Consider the following 19,055-nt stretch of genomic DNA (forward strand, 5'->3'; position numbering starts at 1 on the left):
CTTATGGTTTCAACCTGACTGTTGACCTTTTATTTTCAGCTCCACCTATCTAATGGACATACTCATGAATGTTCATTCTTCAAGTACCTCAAATTCACCTGGTCCCAGCCAAACTCTATCTTTCCTCTCAAACATGCTCTTCTCCCAGTGTTTTCTCCTTCGATGAAAAGGACCACCCTCTCCAGCCATCCAAACCAGAAGCCCAAGTTATCTGCGCCGTTTTTCTCTTTCCTGTTCCAATTCCACGTGATTGATTCATTTATTCAGTAATGTGTTGCCCAGTAGTTAGGACTGAGGGCAGTTGGACAGAAATACTGTCTAGGAATTATGTTAGGAGAACAAAAAAGACATCAATGAAACAGATAAGTAACAATATAGACAAAAGGATAACCTGAAATTAACAACAACATTATCATAACTACCTCTGTTGAGGACTTTCTTTGTGCCGTGCATATATATTATCTAATTTACTGGGAGGTAGGTAAAGTCGGCCCACTTCACAGACCACAGGTTCAGGGAGGCTAAGGTACCTGTCGAAAGATGTGTGGTAGTACATGGTTAGTGAGAGTTGGGATTGGTGCCAGGTCATGTCCAGGCCTGTGCACTTGACATGAGAGGTCACTGGAGAAGAGCCTTGAGCCCAGCAGTGCTGTCAGAGCACGGAAGGAGGGGATCAGGATGTGACCTGAGATCATCCATGCCATGAGAGTGCTTTGAAAACTGCAACGGACGGTGTAAAACCCTTGCAAACTTTGCTTGTGTCTCTCCAGCAGATGGCTACTTCCATTCTGCTCTGAATTACAATTAGGTGTTTATAGCTCTGATTCTCCTGGTGAATTACAGACTTCTTGAGGGTGAGAACTGTGCTTGCTTGTCTCAGTGTCCCCTTCAGCCCCCGACCTGGCACATTGTTGCTGGTCAGTAAGTGTTTCTTGAATGCGTGTGAATGCTAGCATTGAGTCAGAGAGGAAGAAAGGGAAACAGGAGCCATGGTGATGTCCATGCAGGTGAGTCACAGCCAAGAGCTTGACGAGAAATTTGACTTAGAGAATTGGAAAGAAAGAAAGGGACTTGGTGGCCTCCTGGAGATATGAGTGGCAGAGCCTGTAACCAGATCTCACAGTGGATGAACTTCAGCCTGACTCCTGACTTCTAGCTCATGGCACTGATAATCTAATTCTCTCTTTTTCTCCCTAGCACTTAGCAGTTTTTAACATTATTAATTAATTTCCTTAGTTATGTTTGCCATGTCTTGTCTAGTGAGAGTTTCCAGTAGAATGTAAGCTTCATGAAGGTAATCAGTTTTGTCTGTCTTGCTATATTCCTCTTTCCCCGAGTCAGCCAACCTCAGCAAGCACTAATTCCTTTCTGTCACCATAGATTTGCCTCTCCTATACTTTCTTATGGATGGAACCATGTAATATGTCGTCCTTGGTGACTGGCTCCTTTCACTTGGCACAGTGTTTTCAAGGTACATCCATGCTTGGCCCGTAACTTTACAAGCAGGGAAATTGAGACTCAGAGAGGGAATGTTCGTGACTTAGGTCATGTGTCCTGCCAGTAGCAAAGTAGGAACCTGACTGTCTCCTGTCTCCCTGTCCAGTGCTTCTGTTCCTGCCCAGGGTGTAGCCAAGAGGCTCAGTGGCCACAGCCAACTCAGCAATGTCATTTTAGCCATCCACCTATGAGGGTGCCTACAGGGCCCCTTCAATCATAGCCGTGGTGAGGAGAGGCCGTGCAGATAGCGTCATTGTTAGTGTCAGCTTTTCCCCATTTTCTCTCCTGTGCTCACTGTCCATATGATAAAGTAGATGTCTTGTGTGACCAGTTTACAGTCTCCTGCTTGGGGTCGCCTGGGCTCCTGGGCCCTCAGATCACTAGCAAGAGAAAGGTGCAGCCTGGGCCCCCTTCGTGCTGACTGTTCCTGCTGCCGCCTTGTCGCTCCCAGAGGGCCATGTAGTGGCCATCTGCACTGAGCTAGATAAGAAGCTGTGCCCTTCATAAGAGACGTCTAATCCTGTTAGGCAGACGTGAAATCTGAGTGGCATGGCCATGCCCTGAACCCATGTTTTCCAAAGGCTTGTTTTTGTACCATGTGGCACCCAAGATAGTTTTAGGTGATATGTGAACAAACATTTTTCTTTAAATAGTTGTATATTTATTTTAATATGTCCCAGGAAAAAAATCATATCTGGTATGATCAGACCTGAAATTTAGTGAATATTATCATTTAGGATGAAGGTAAAGTAGGAAGCACCATACCATAGAACCCTGTTGATGCAGACTGTGTATGTAACAGGTGTGGTGGTCTGGCAATTTGCTGACACGATCCCCCTGCCTTTCTCACTTCCTCAGAGCTGTCATTTTCCTGATAAAGCATCATCTTAATCTGAATTCCTTTTAGAAAATTAATGCAGGTGTGAGACACGAGCCCATGATCTCTCACTGAGCTATGATCCCTGTAATGAAACAAGGCAACATCAAATGATTGACATAGAAACATAAAAATGAGTTTCCCTAAAATATTTGCAAATAACTTTTTCTTTCGGCTTAGAACTTCTAGAATTAAAGCTGCTTATTGCTCTAGTGTTCTGAGCTTACCATAGCATTTCAGACATCCATTACCTGCCATTATTAATTCAGCAAATGTCAGTTGAGCTGAAGGCATTCTGCTGGACCCTGCAGGGATTGTAAGGAAACAGGACACCTTTCTCCTGCTTTCAAGGAGTTTACAATCTAGGGAGCAAAATACAAGACATGAATCCATATGAAGTTAGGAAACACAAGACAAGAACATAAACAAGGAGAGGGGAGGGTATAGCTCAAGTGGTAGAGCACATGCTTAGCATGCCCAAGGTCCTGGGTTCAATCCCCAGTACCTCCTCTAAAAATAAAATAATAAAAATAAACAAATAAATAACCTAATTACCTCCCTCTCCTGCCCCCCTGAAAAAGAGCATAGACAAGGAGGTCATGGGCTGGATAGAGGAGTAAGACACAACAACTCAGCAATTGGGGGCACTGGTAGCCGAGAATCCATCCTGGACGTGGTGGAGCTGGAGCTGGGTTTTGAAGGTTAGATAGGATTTGAGTAAGGCTCAGGGAGTGAGGAGATCATGAGCAAATGCACAGGAGGGGCTACCTAGGGCTGTTTAGAGGGATGGAGAATGTTGGAACAGAGAACTACATGATTGAAGGAAGATGAGGCCTTGGGTCCCTTCAGCCACTTTAAGGAAGTTCTTTTTTTTTTTTTTTTTCAATTGAAGTGTAGTCAGTTTACAATGTTGTGTCAATTTCTGGTGTACAGCATAATGTTTCAGTCATACATGTACATACATGTATTCGTTTTCATATCCTTTTTCATTATAGGTAACTACAAGATATTGGATATAATTCCCTGTGCTATACAGTAGAAACTCGTTTATTTTATATATAGTAGTTAGTATCTGCAAATCTCGAACTCCCAATTAATCCCTTCCCATCCCCTTTCCCCCACGGTAACTACAAGTTTGTTTTCTTTGTCTGTGAGTCTGTTTCTGTTTTGTAAATAAGTTCATCTGTGTCATTTTTTAAAAAAGATTCCATATATGAGTGATATCATGTGGTATTTTTCTTTCTCTTTCTGGCTTACTTCACTTTGTATAACAATCTCCAGGTGCATCCATGTTGCTGCAAATGGCATTATTTTATTCTTTTTTATGGCTGAGTAGTATTTAAGGAAGTTCTTCAACCTCTTCAAGACAGCTTCCTTGTCCTCAAAATGGAGTTATGGATTCTCACCACACGGGCTGTCATGAGGAGTAAATGACATGCTAGAGGTTATATATATGTTAGTTTCCTTCCTTCTCCAAATTTGTCAGGAGAGCAGTGGTAGGAGATTGAGTTGGACATCTGGGCAGAAGTTGGATATTAGGGATGGGAAGCCCTTGGAGGATTTAAGGAGGGAACTGATGAGATATTACAGTTTTAGAATTGGCAGATTCTTAGAGAAGTTCAATGTTAAGATAAAAGAGATAACCAGAGGTTTGGTGACTTGTGCAATTCCAGGCTTAATTAGAGTCAAAGTCAGGAAGAGAATCCAGGTCTCTTGACTTTTAGTTCAGTGCTTTTTTGAGATTCCCTGGGTTTTATCTAGAGGGATGTTACAAATGCAGATTCTTGGGCCCTACTCTAGACTTACTGAATCAGAAACGCTGGGGCCCCAACAAGTTGTGTTCTAACCAGCCCTCCAGATGCTTCTGATGTTTTTAGGAAACCAGTGTTCTCAGTTTTACTAAGAAAGAGTAGGGGGGAAGGGTATGAGGAAAGATTGACTCCTTATGGGAGTTGGGGTACCACTTAACCACCAAGGGAAAGGGGACAGAAGGGTGAAGCTGGGTGCCAGAGAGAAACTTCTTTTTAAAAAAAAATTGAGATATAACTCATGTACCATAAAACTCACTCTTCTAAAGTGTATAATTCAGTGGGTTTTTGTATATTCACAAGGTTATGCAACCATCACCACTGTCTAATTCCAGAACATTTATCACTCCCAAAATACACCCCTTATCCATTAGGATATCCTCCTTTTCCCTTTTCCACAGCCCCTGGCAACCACTAATCAATATTCTGTCTCTGTGGATTTGCCCATTCTGGGCATTTCATATAAATGGAATCATATAATACATGGCCTTTTGTGTCTGGCTTCTTCCACTCTGTATGATGTGTTCAAGGTTCATCCATGTGTAGAGTGTATCAGGACTTCATTCTTTTTTATGGCTGAGATACACTTCAAACTTTTATCTCAGATAGGTTTGGTCATACAACTGAGCTTTACCTCAGAAAAAGAGGTTTCTCTTGGGCACATTTGCATAGAACTTTAGAGTGTTCAAAGAATTGTCACAACATAATGGAATGTAAACCTTTAACCAACCGTGGAACATAGCTGGTCAGGGATCATTGTAATTGTTCTTACAGACAAGAAAACAAGCCGGAGAGGGAAGTGTTTGTGCTCATCCAGTGTACTGCTGTGCCCACTCATTCAAGTGCAAGTAGGAATTTGGTGGGTGACAGGGCATGTGGACTCAACAGAGGAAACAGCATCTTCAGAAGACATGACAGTGTGAGAAGTCTGCCTGGAGGACAGTGGTATTTCAGTTCTGATGGAGTGTACAGTGTGAGGGAGGTGAGACAGACAGGGAGGCAGGGGCCACATCTCAAAATGCTTTGACTGCTGCTCCAAGGCCAGGAGGGAGGCAGTGGGATGGACGGTTGGGTCCAGCTCCAGAGACGAACAAGCTAATCTGATTTGGAATTCCAGTTCTGCCACTTCCTTGCTATTTGCTTTTGGCCAAATTACTTAACTTCTTCATGCCTCGATTTCTTTTTTATAAGTGAAGATTGTGGTAAGCATTAAATAACAGTGCCTGGCACATAATAAATGGTAGTATGTTAATGTGGTTGTGTTATTAGTATTGTAATTCTTGAGCTCAGACGTTATCCTAAAGATGAAAGGGATCCACTGAAGGACTGTGAAAATAAAAGTGACATGATTAGAATTATGTTCTATCATTTTGGCAGCTTTATGGAGGATAGATTCATGGAGGGTAAATCTAGAAACCTGGAGACCGGCTGGGAGATTATTACAGTATTTCAGACAGGATCAAAGTTTCAACAGTGGCTGTAGCACCAAGAAAGGAGAAGAGGTGAGAGATTAAGGAGATTAATTGAGAGCAAAGTCAATAGCACTTGGTGACTGGCTCACTGTGGGGCATGAAACAGGTGGGGAAGCTCAAGAATGACTTTTGACTTGGGAAGTTACAAAGTTAAACAGTAGTCTCCTTCAAGATGTCCTACCTTGGAGGAAAGTATTTGAGGAGTGGAGCAAAGAAAAATAGCGAATTCTGTTTCAGATAGAACTGGCTCAAGTGCTTTATGGGACATTTTGGTAGAGATGCTAAAAAGACAGTTGATTCTCAAAGCAGCTGAAACTCGGGGAGTAAATGACATCAACCGTGGAGGGTGTTTAGAGCAGTGAGCCTGAAGCTTTGTTGTATCTTGGAATCACTGGGGCAGGGGCCAAGGAGGGTCTTTAAAAACGACCAATGTTGGGCTTGTCCCCTCAAACATTTTGATTTAATTGGTCTAGGGTATGACCTGGGATTGTTAAAAGCCGCCTAGGTGATTCTAATGTGTCACAAAGTTTGGGAACCACTGGTTTAGAAATGATAGGTACCATTTATTTAGATGAGAAGGGAGCAGAGAACCAGAACCTAGAATTATATGACAGAGGGAAGGGGAACACGTGAGTAGGTGTAGTCTGAGAGGCTGGAGGAAAACGAGGAGCAGGTGTCACAGGAGCCAAAGAAGGAGGGTCAAGGAGTTTTAACATTTCTGTTTGGTAGTTTGCTAGTTTGGTTAATTTATTTCTCTCATTATTTAAAAGGCTGGATGTTTGCTATGGCTGCCAAAATGACATAATGTAATCCTAGTCATGTCACTTTTATTTTCAATATCCATTAGTGGTTTCTTGTTTGTGTTTTTTCTTGTGTCATAAGTTGGTTTATACCCTTGGACCTTGTGAATATTGGAGATTAGGTATTACAAGAAGATATATATAGTTTATTACTGGTACGTAGCAGTTCCACCACTGCATTTTGTGTTCATTCATTTGTCATTAATTCATTTAACAAACAATTATTGAATTTATTGAATGTCTACTTATGTTGGGAACTGGAGATACAAAGATGACTAAGAGAAAAAGCCCTGCTTTCAAGTTGTTTATGATCTGGCTCAGACCAGTGCACAATTTGAATTCATCCCACCTCCTAAATCATAGGCTCTCAAGCTGGGAAGGCACATGTTGATCTAATCCTCATCCAATTTCGACTGTCTCTTATAGGATCCCTGACCTGCTGGTATCTTTTGATTTCTTGCACACCTTGGTGATGAAAAGCTCTCTCTCCACCTGGGTGGTCCAGTGCCATTTTGACAGCTCTGATAATGAAAAATTTTTTTAAGATAGGCAAAATGGATACATGTTAAAGCTAACTCCATGGGTGCACAGAGGTTCATGATTCTATTTTGTCTACTTTTGTGTATGCTTCAAAATTTCCTTAAGAAAAATTAAAGAGAAAAAGTGTTTATATTGAATCAAATTTGTCTTCTTGAGCTTAGATAAATTGTTACTTCAGGACCATTCAGAACAAGTTTAGAGTCCTTTTACACCTATAGTCCAATCCAATACTTGTGATTGTTCGTAAGGTTTCCTAAGTCTTCACAACTGAATAGTTTTGCTCAGATTATTTATTATCTCTGATACTTTGAAATTGAGGCCCATATGCAGTCATGCCACCTGTAGGACCTGGTGGTTTAAGTTCCTTTGCTGTATTTATTTCTCATTTCTCTTTCATGTTGTATCACACTAGCCAATGACTCTAATGTAATGAACATTGTCATTTTATTTTCTTCTTTTTAAGTGGAATGCTTTTATTTTTCTTTCTAAAATAATATTGAATTTCCTAGTATTTTTGCTTTAAAAAAGTCAAAACAAGAAGATTAGATTACATAGAACAAAGTATTTTCTAGCATCTTATGATCATCTACTTTATTATTTTTTTCTATTTATGAGCTAAAATATATTAATAGTTTTCCTTAAATTGAACTTTTCTTTCTTAAGATAAATCCAACTTGATTATAGTGTACTGCTATCTTATAATATGTTATTGCTGGATTTTGCTGGAGGTAATTTTTTTAAAATCAAAAAACAAGTTTATTAAGAAGAATCTTAAATATATACAAAAGTATAGAGAATAGTAAAATGAACTTTAAATACCCATCTCCTAGCTTCAAGAATTATTAACATTTTCTGGCTAGGATTTTATTTAGGAATTTTGTATTTCATGAGTGAGATTGGTGTTTATGTCCCATTTTAGTGTAAGCTTGGGCAGATTTTAAATTCAGGGCTATCTTTGCATTATTAGAAGAACTTGGTAGCAGAACTTGGTAGCCTTTCATCATTTTTCTCTGTTGAAGAATATTGTCTATTAATTTTTGAGAGAGTGTTTGAAGTAATTCTTTGATAAACACAATAACACACCGAGTTCTATGTGGATTTTTAAAACACATTGTTAAAAAATTCACTTTCTAAATTTCTTCTGCAGGTAGAGATTTACTTTATTTATTTATTTATTTATTTATTTATTTATTTATTTATTTATTTATTTATTTATTTGGTTCTGGTTCTCTGCTTTGTGGGATAAAGGTGTTAAAGTATTTAAGTTTCATGAAGTTGATCAGCCTTAGGGTAGCTGAAGAGAAAAGTAATTCATGGATACCATAGGATAAATGAACCAAATACACTGACCACCTTGCCAAGCATCTCTTACCACCAGATAGAGAACAGAAAGAAGGCTGACCCTTTCCTGAAGCAGGGGCTGCATCTTACTCATCTCTCATTCTTGGTTACTTGCAGTGAGTGTTTTTTCAGTGAGTGTTTGATGAATTGGATTTCTTTTTAAATAAATGATATCTTCAGCACATCCAGGAAAGACCAACATCTTGGGTCCCCAGAGGCTACCAGGGTGTTTTATTAGTGAGAACTTATTTTCATCCTCCAGTATAGGTCTTAGAGTCTTCTCCTTTTAATACCCTACATGGAGAGTATTTCTTCCACTATGCCCACGAAATCCCTTCACAGGTAAGAATGTACATACATACCAAAGGGTTGATATGGAGATCTTGGGAGACACTATTCTGTGAGGCTGACCTTGTTACCGATGAGTCTACCTGCTCAGGAAAATTAAAGGACTTACCAGGAAGACTCTAGAAAGATATATCCCTAATTTATCTTCCAAAATCCACCAAATCCATCCGTATTACTTAGCTTAGCTAAATTGCTTGTGTATAACATGTATAGCACTCTGTAGTGTTTTTTTCCCACTAATGTTTGTCTTTACTCATTTCTCATTTTGTTAATAATAACTTGTACCAGTGGTTTATTGGTTTTGTGAATCTTTAAGAACCCACATTAACTTTGTCTTTTTTTTTTTTTTTTTTTTTTTGGTGGGGGAGGTAATTAGATTCATTTATTTATTTACTTACTTATTGGAGGTACTGGGGATTGAACCCAGGACGTCATGCAGAGTAAGCATGCACTCTACCATTGAGGTATACCCTCCCCCCAGCTCTGTCTTTATTAAGTGGAATGTTAGTCTAATTTTCCATGTTATTCCTACTTTTATTTTAATTTTGTTCATCCAGTCATTCAACAAACATTTATTGAGCCTATGTGACAGGTCCTGAAAGAAAATAAAAAGGGGTAAGACTGGTTCTCTATGCTCAAGTTGCTGACAGTATAATAAGAAAAGAAATAGTGAAAGAAAAAAACCCACAAAACCTAACAGAAGACCTTCACTAGCAGGTTTTAAAAAAATCACAGAATGACTCCCAGTGATATCTTTCAAGAACAGAGTCTCGAATATCACTTGTAAAGCTTTTACCTTCCTCAGAGAGAGAAATAATGAACTGAGTCTATGTCTATACCTAAATAATATGCTGCAAAATGTATGAGCCTAATCTTTTCTTTTTCAAATGATCGTATTCTTTTCCTCTTTTAAAACAGATTTTAAGGATGATTCTTTAATATTTGACATTTAAGAACTTGAGCTGATGTGTAAGGAGCCTTCCTTGAGGCATATATCTGAGAATTGCTTTTTGTGCACTATATATTTGAAACATATTTTCCAGCTCAAGAAATGTACCATTAACTCTTTCTTTGATTACAATTTTGTGCATTCCTTTTCTCTTTTCTCCGCTAGCTCCTATTATCTGCAAGTTGAATCTCCTCAGTCTGATTCTTGGTATGACAGTCTCACTTGAATTCCTATCTAGTTTTATTTTCAAATTTCAATTTAGTATAAGTGATTTTTAGCTCTTCAGTTCCTCTTCTATCCATTGCTGCCTCCTTCTATATTTTTCATTTCTCATTAGCAGTTAATAGTTTCCTAAAATTTATCGTCACGTCTTATATTCCTTTTGAAGGGTTTATATCCTTGTCTATTTACTTTGTAAGATAGTTATCACTCTGATATATTTAGTCTTCTTTTCCATTTGCAAAATATTTTGAGAGAATTTGTCCTTTCATGGTACCTTGTTCCAGACAACCAGAAATGTGTTGTTTCGAGATTCATGCCCTTTAAGGGATTTTGCTAAATTGGTGTGTGCTCATAGGAGGGTGATCTAAAGTGAACCTGTCATATGAAGATCTGTTGAAGGAAATGAGGATGTTTGGTCTGGGGCAGAGGAGTTAAGATTGCTATATTCAGGTCCAGAAAAGCTGATATATAGAAGGAGGGCTGATTTATTCTGAATGGTGTGATAGTGTGGGGCAAGGGACGGTGCTCTGAGGGCAGCACTACTGCGGAGGACCGAAGCTCTGGAGAGGTAGAATTCAGCTTTATGTAAAGAAATTTTCTAGCAATAAGATAGGTCCAACAGTGAATGACAGAACAATTAGAGGCAAGATGACTTCTTGGCAATGGGACTGTAGAGAAGATTCAAATGTTTGGGAATTTCCTGGGCTCTTATTTTCTTCCGTTGACCCAGAAGTCCAGAGGCTAATATTAAAAACATTAGCAGGTCATTTTCTTGATTTTAAACTTTCCTGTTAAGGCTTTGCTCAGTCAGGGAACACTTTCAGTGGCTTGGTTGATGTCATTTATTTGGTCTTTGGGGAATCCCTGGCTGAAGACATGTGCCTACTCACAGTCCAGATATATAATGCAAGTTAATTATTTTAATTAGAGCTATATATATTTATATAAATCAGTTAGCTAATTTGTATTTGGCAGAGGTTTTGTAACAGTCCCCTGCAAGTAACCACAGCAGTTTGATGACCTTTGAAAGGAATGGAATGTCATCATGGATGAGCTTGAGATCCCTGACAACTCTGCAGTCATTTGGAGACTGAAACAACATAGTGGTCAGAGATTTTGTATCTTCCAGTCCTGTGGTGACTTCAGGATTTCCAGCTACTCCAGGGGATGTGGGTCTTTGAATTTTGAGACAGAGCACAGTAAATATCATCTTGCCTGCTTCTTAGATCTAGTAGAGACCTCAGGTTGCATGGAAGGAAGGAACTGCAGAAGTCATCCAGTCCCTGTGTTCTATTGTAATGTCCCTTCCATGTCCATGCAGTGTTAGTTATTCATTCAGCCTCTGCTTGACTGCCTTCAGTGACCAGGATCTTGCTAATTCTTGAGAAAATTCATTCCATCCTTGGATTCCTAGGAACCACTAGGGAGGCCTAGCTTTAGCCTGACCTGGTGTCTCGCTCTCTGTAGCATTCCCCCATTAATCTTGGCTCTGCACCCCAAAATCATGTGGCATATGTCTCTTGTACCTGGTGGCCTTTTGACCGTTTGTAAACCATAATCACATATGCCACATCCAAGTCTTTGTTGAATAAACATGCTTTGATTTTTTTTAATGATTCTTCATATGGCCTGATTTTAAGTCGCTTTACCATCCTAGATCCCTATAGAAAGGTGCTAAGAGTGTGATGCTCAGACATAGGACAAATCAAGTTAATATCCATATCCTAGAAATGGCAACTACTCACTCCTGTTAAGGGCCTGACTGAGGCAATTGATATTTGGAAACTATATCCTGTGGGCTTTGCTGGATGTTTGTTCTCCTGTCCTTGTGATTAGTTTCTGTGTTGTCAAGACACTAGAACCCACATTCTTAACACTCCATAGTAAGTCCCCACAGAAATATGATGTGGTTTTGTGTCCTTGGCAAGGGGACATTAAATAATTCTTATTATAAAAGCTTTTAAAATAACAAGAAGGTAGACATTCTAGTGGAAAGATAAGGAAAAAACAGAAATAGGAAAGTACCAAAAAAAGAAATATAAATGGCGATAGCGCATGAAAAATGTTCAGATGTACAAGTAATCAAATAACTTCAAATCAAAACTGTAATGATTTCTGATGTGTAAAGATGTCCAGGGTATATTCACCAGTTGAAAATACAAGGTGCAGACCATTGAGTATAGCATGATCCTATTTTTTTGGCCTATATATTTTAATATAAATAATATAGGTCTCTGTAGATTTAGGGCAAAGTTAGCGTGAATACCCATTAAATTGTTAACTTCTGAGGGACTGGACTGGATGTTTCAAGAAAGATATTCAATTTATATAATTGTAATGTGATGGAATTATATATGACATTTACTTAATTTCCTATATTTTTCAAAAAATGTATTTTAACCTCATAATTAAATGCTACTTTCCATTCCATTAGCAAATATTTTTAAATAATACACAGTATTTATGCAAACGTGCATTTTACTTATTTTTGTCTTCTGTATTTTTCAAAATATAAACATTTAAATCATAATTAGGCACCATTTTCCATTCTGTTAGCAAGTATTTTTTAAATGGTAATGTTCAGTATTTACAAAGGTCTGTCCTGGCACGAGTGCAAATTGGTACCTTGGAAGCAATTTAATCATACATATCCAAATTCTTAAAAATGAACATATGCTTAAATCCAGTAATTTTATTTCTAGGAATTTATCCCAAGAAAATACCTGGGAAGTAGCCATATACCATGAATAAGGATGTTCATTGTAAAGCTTTTATAATAGTGAAAACTTGGAAACAGCACAAATATCCAATGATAGATTTATTGAATAAATTATGATATGACCAAAGAAAATGATACTACATAGCAGTTTTAAATGCTATAAATGCTTAAATATTAATATGGGATATTGTTCATGAAATATTAAGTGGGAAATGTATAATATCTCATTTTAATAAATATATATAGCATAATATAGAAAAAGAATGAAAATTAACAATTGATAACTCTGACAGGTAGGATTACAGGTGATTTTACTTATATATTTTTCTGTGTGTTTTACTATATGCATATATTCAATTCTTTAAATTAAATAATTAAAAGTAGTTAAAAAGTTTTAAAAAATAGTACTAAGGGCTTATAATAGAATCAGCAGTCCTGGCCCCGCTCCTTCTCAGCCTCTAATTTCTTATCTTAGAAGCAACTTTCAATTCTTCCAGCTGTTTCCTCTGTTTTATTCTTCCATATTTCTGAGAAATATGCTTGAGTTACTATTTCTTAACTTATTAAATAGTTTTGTACATTATCGAATTATTTTGGTAGGTGAGGATTTAGCTCTTGTACCACTACACTAGTTTTCCTTCACCATGTTCTCCTGACATTGTTATATCACTGTTTTGAGAAATCATTTTTCAGTGTTTACATTACAATTACTGCACTGTAAATATTGTTCATTGTTGAGCCAAGTAATGAACTATAATTTTGTTTCCTTTCTTATACAACATTCTCCTTGTCTTTGATTTGCTTAGTTTTCCATGTACTTATTGCTAATACTTTCCAAACTTCTCAGTGAAATTTTCTGCACAAACACATTAGAAAATCTATCCACTCTTATGTGTTTCCCCTAAGATCTGTGTCTTCATGCACCAGTCTGTACAGGTTCCCTAGTTCTTATATACGGGCATTAGCATATTATACTCCTTCATGGTCATCCTCGATGTTCTCTTTGTCTCTTGTCTGTATTTTGTCCCCAATTTCCTAGATCTCATCTTTATTTATTTACTTCCTTATTTTGCTGGGGTACATACTCTAGTAGCATTCTGAGAAAGGGTATATGACAGGTAAATTTTTTGAGACCTAAACATTTGAAAATGTCTACTATTTGATTGGTAGTTTGGGTTGATATGCAATTCTAGATTGAAAATTATTTTTGTTCAGAAATTTGAAAGCATGGCTTCAATGTCTTCAGGCTTCCATTGTTGATACTGAGACGTCTAATGCCATTTTTATTCTCAATTATTCGTTTGTGATCTGTTTTTTTTTTTTTTCTCTCAAAGCTTTGAAGATACTCTGTTTCTAGTTTCTGAAATTTTAAGATGTTATTTCTTGGTTTGGGTCTTCTTTCATTAATTATTCTGGATAATTAGCAGATGTTCTTAATCTGGAAACTTAGGTTTTTCAGGGAAACTTTATTGACTTATTTAACAATTTCCTTACCTCCATTTCCTTTGCTCTCTCTTCATAGACCTCATGCTGGATGAATATTGGACCTCCTGAGTTGATAACTATACATTTCTAACTTTTTTCTGTTATCCCAACTTTGGCTTTTGGTTACTCTTTCTGTAATAGTTCATTGACTACATTTCTCAACGTTTTAATTGAATTTTTATTCCAGTTATCTTATTTTTAATTTCCGAGTGTTCATTCTTATTCTCTGTTCTTTTTCAAAGAAAATTCTTTTCTTATTTCATGGATGTATTATCTTTTTGAGAGTCTGAATTATAGAGTAACACTTTTTTCTTCTGTTTCCTGCATTGTCTCTGTTTCTTCTGAGTTCTGTTTGTTTTAATCTGTTTCTCATAATATAGGTTTTCCTCAAATATCCATTCATGTGTAAGAGTGAGGCACTAAAACAAATGGCTGGAAGCTTTGTACAGTGGATGGGGCTCACTGACTAGTAGATTTCAGAGCAGGATAACCTGGAAGTAAGTTGCCAGAAGTTTCAATATCTGAAGGTCTTTTCTCAGGTGCTATTTAATTCCCCAGAAAAGGATTCTCTAAACTCTTACTTTGCACATAAATTCCTAACTGCCAGTATTCTGGGAACTGGGCAAAGGAGGTCTTGACCTTTAGTAAAATGAGTTTTTCTTAATCCTTCTGTTTTCATTCCTATACCCTTTTGTACCCAGTCTCCCTAAGTCTCCAGCCTCTCTTGTTTGATTCTGTAAAGAATAAGCCTCTTGTCTCCAGGAGGATGGGGAAGGGATGGTTGTCTAGGTGGGCAGGTGTAGTGGGAAGGGGCCTGTGAATATAATTGCTGCTTTATAGAGACCTGTTTCCATGTTTTCAGCCCTATGCCTCATCCCTGCTTTCTCCTGAACCTACTGCCTCTAATTCCTGAGCCATCATAGGGCACATCAGCTCATTTTTGTCAGTGTCTCCTTCTGCAAGCACGTAGGTTTCTGTTTCCTTTGCTCTGCTCAGTTCTCTCTCCTCAAAACAGTTTCTATCTTTCAAACACTGTCAACATCTCTCATCCACTGTCTTCTCTCTTCTCTTTATCCAATGGGTTTATCCCCTTTTTATTTCTTTACTGTAATTTATAAGGTTTATTTAGGAAAGAGAGGCAATTATTATTTCGATTCACATTATTTCAATTCACCATGTTTAACCAGAAATCTACTCTCCCTCATTTTTATAGTTTTAAAAAGTGAGCCATGTAGAACTGAAGACAGTGTTCAGGCCTGCTGTTCCCATGATAGAAAAAAGCTAGATTGACACATCCCTTGATCTAAATAGAATTTATTTTTGGTTGAAGCCTATGTTTTACACCATTAATTTGTATGTGGCTACCATTTGATGAAAAACTTAAGTCTCTAGTTTTCCAAAGTGATGAGTTTGGGTGCCCCACTTTCATTTTTGTATGAAAATGGTTAGCGTACTGTAGTATAGATCTCCCTGTTATTCTGTTGATTACTGATAGATTCTATTTGCTAATATTTTATTTGGGATATTTATTTTGACATTCATAAGAGAGATTGTATCTCTGCTTTACTGTATTATTTTTATCAGAATCAGTATCAATGCTATACTGGCTGCTTGAAAAGAATTTGGAAGCTTTCCTTCTTTATGCTCTAGAACAGCTGAAATAGCATTGGGGGGAAGTAAACTAAGCTGGCTAAGAGCAACACGATATCCTGGGTTGGATCCTGGAACAGAAAAGGAGCATTAGTGGAAGAACTGATGAAATCTGAATAAAATTTGCAGTTTAGCTAGTAAGACTGCACCAGTGTTAATTTCTTAGTTTTGACAAGGGTACAATGATTTTGTAACATGCTATCAAGGAAAGCTGGATGGATGGTATATTGGAACTCTCTGTATTATCTTTGTAACCTTTTTATACACCTAAAATTATTCAAAAATTAAAAGTTTATATTTAAAACAAAAATTGTCTGGGTGGGCTACATCTTATAAATTTGTGAGAATTTATCTTTGAACCTATCTGTACCTGGAATTTTTTGAGGCGGGGGGTAGTAGCTGTTTAATAACTTTCTCTTCTATGGTAATTGTCTTTTTAGATTTTCTACATCTTCTAGGGTCATCTTACTCATATTTTCCTTGAAACCCATCCATATCCTTCAGGTTTTCAAATGTGTTTGTGTAATGTTAAACAACATAATCTCTTATAATTCTTTTTTATTTTCTCTGTATCCATGGTTATTTGCCAATGTCATGTCTTATTTTGTGTCATTATTTTTTAGGTTGTGAAGTTAATTTGGTGAATTGAGAACAGTATTTTTAGAAGTGAAATAGACTAGAATAGAAAAATATAAATTATTTTATGAAATTTTAATCTCAAACACATATACTATTTTTCTTGGTAACCTGATAATATCTTTCAAAGCACAAACGCATATAAGTTCTGACCTAGAGATTCAATGTCTGGAAGCTTATCCAAATATATAATTGCATATATGCAGAATTGATACATGTGCAACATAACTCATTGCAGTATTATTTGTAATAGCAAAAGATTGGCTATCAAATGTCAATCAAGGGAGGACTATTTTTTAAATTACAGTACATTCATATAGTGTAATACTCAGTAGTTGTCAAACAGAATAAAGAGGCATTCTATGTATTTATGTGGAAAAATATCAAGGGTATATATTCTAGGGAGAAGAAAGCCTGGTGCAGAAGAGTGTATATGATGTGCTGTCCTTTGTGTTAAGAAGAGGGTATATAAAATATTTGCATTTGTTTGTATAGACATACAAAAACTCTGGAAAGACAAATATCTCAAGGAGAGAGATGATTATGTATGCATGAGGGAAGTAGGTAGATAGGGACAGGTAAGGTTAGAGGAAAGACCTTTCACTGTATATTATTTTTTAAATTATGGTAAGAACACACTTAACATGAGATCTTCCCTCTTAACAATTTGTAAGTGCACAATACAGTAACTGTATATCCTTTTTCTTCCTTTTTTTTTTTTTTTTACAATCTAGGGTTTGGATTATACAAATTCAAAATTACCTATTCAAAAATTTGAATTACCTATTCAAAAAATTAGATATAAGACATTGAACAAGAGAAGCAGCACTCAGAAGAACAGGCACAGTTTGACGAGAATGATTCCATGTCCATGTGGTTCCTGATGCAGGCAAAGCTGAGCTTTGCTATCCAGGGATGTGCACATAGTTGCGGGGGGTGGGGCGGGCGGGCAGTATCACGCAGCAAGGAGTGTCTCTGCCAGTGGGTCACAGTCACAGTTTGAGAAGCCTTATCTATTTCATTCCCTAATCCTACGTTTAACCATTTAAGACATAAAGCCAGTCTTTTTACCACAAGACTGTGGACTCCTTCAGGCAGCAGGCTGCTATAGTTGTTCCCTCTATGGACACTGAGCACCTGTTTATGTTAATTTCAGATAAAAAGAGAGACCTAGTTATTTGATCAGCTTATCCTAAAATTGGCAAATACAGGCAGCATCATAGTGATTTGTCAAAATGCTCTTCCAAATAAATATTTTGGTAAGCTTCTTAAAAGAACTCTTCTTCCTTTTAGGTAAATGGAAGAGCTGGAGAGCAGTTTATTCCAGACACGGAAAGCACACAGAATAGAACAAATGGTGGCAAGATGGCTCCGGCGCTCCCGGGACAGCTCGGCCCGGTAAGGCTCCTGGGCTGGCAGGGATTTCTGGCTGCAAGGGTTCAGTGTCCCCGTGGGAGGAGATTTTGCAGTCTTGGCAGTGCCTGGGGATCACTGTTCTTACACCCTGTGATGGGAGAAGTGTAAATGGGTCAGCAGTTTTGCTGGAGTGCCTTTATCTCTGTCCCCTTCCAGCTCCTCCCTCTGCGTCCTTCAGTGGGCGCCCACAGACACACTCACACCAAAGTCATACATGCTTTACAGAGATACACACATTCACACACAGACATACACACAGACAAACTCGTACCCACATACTTGCACACGTGAGCTTGTACGCTCTCTGGAACACACACTCACACATATACTCTTTTGAACACACCTCACATAAGTTTCTCTCTCAGTTTCTCTCTGTCTCACACAACCCCTTGTCTTAGTACTCAGTGTCAGGCAATCTGCTGTTTATACTCTTTCCCTGTCTTTGTTTCCAGCAGCTGTTCCTTACAGTCCCTGTTTCATTCTAAACAAAATGAAATGAAATCAAATACAGATCTGATTTGACTGCTACAAGAGAACTTAAATTATGTTTTGTTGTGAAGCACTCATTTTCCATCTCAGATTTCCCGTCTGGCCCTGATGCAGAGATGAAATATCACATGTCAGGTGTTTCTGAGACACACATTCTTCTGAAGGAACTGGAAATAGCTGTTCTACTGCTGAGCAATAAACCTTGCTCAGGGTTGCACTGCCCTGCAGACAAGTGCTCCGATCCTCACATATTGCGATAAGACAAGGCTGGGAGAATTAGCCCCATTTTACAGTTGAAAACCCGAGGCTCCGAGAATGACTTGTTTAGGACCATCCCCACTCCCTGCTCCAAAACCTTTGATAGGTCCTCCTCTCTTATAGGATGAGTTGAAACATTTTTGTTTGACATTTAAGGCTTTCCATGATTGACCCACAATCCTTTACAGCTATTTGTCTTACTGTTTTGCCTCATTCACAACAGACTCCCCCTAAAATGACCTACTCACTGCTATTATAAGCACCCCTCTTCTACTCTCATCCCCTAGACTGGGTTCCTGTGCCAGATCACTTCCTTTCCATCTCCATGTGTCCAGAACCCACGCATGGTTCAAATTCTGGCTGAAACGCTCAATCATCTATGAAGTGTTCCTCAGCCCACAGTCAGAATTAACCTCTCCCAAGAGATCCCATAGTATTTGGTTTGTAGCATCAGCACTGTGCTTCTTTTGGTGTGTTCCGCTTACATTTGAGCACATCCCTTTTTCTTCTAGACCACAGGCTCTATGAGCTCAGATATCAGCCTCATC

At 38.0% G+C, this 19,055-nt stretch overlaps 1 protein-coding gene across 8 annotated transcripts in view; it reads left to right on the forward strand.

The window, feature by feature from the left end:
- The window catches only part of FRMPD1 (FERM and PDZ domain containing 1), a 118,761-nt gene that overhangs the window by 63,026 nt on the left and 36,680 nt on the right, over positions 1-19,055 (forward strand). For 7 of the 8 annotated variants that reach the window (XM_032478014.1, XM_032478016.1, XM_032478020.1 and 4 more), the window contains one exon: positions 17,638-17,742. In XM_032478014.1, coding sequence (XP_032333905.1) covers positions 17,642-17,742 — 101 coding nt within the window. In that variant the 5' untranslated portion in view covers positions 17,638-17,641. Of the gene's footprint in view, positions 1-17,637; positions 17,743-19,055 lie in introns of those variants that run through there. The other variant, XM_032478019.1, reaches the window with a different exon arrangement.

Source organism: Camelus ferus, chromosome 4 (assembly GCF_009834535.1).
Source record: "Camelus ferus isolate YT-003-E chromosome 4, BCGSAC_Cfer_1.0, whole genome shotgun sequence".
In the NCBI taxonomy this organism is placed as follows: domain Eukaryota; kingdom Metazoa; phylum Chordata; class Mammalia; order Artiodactyla; family Camelidae; genus Camelus; species Camelus ferus.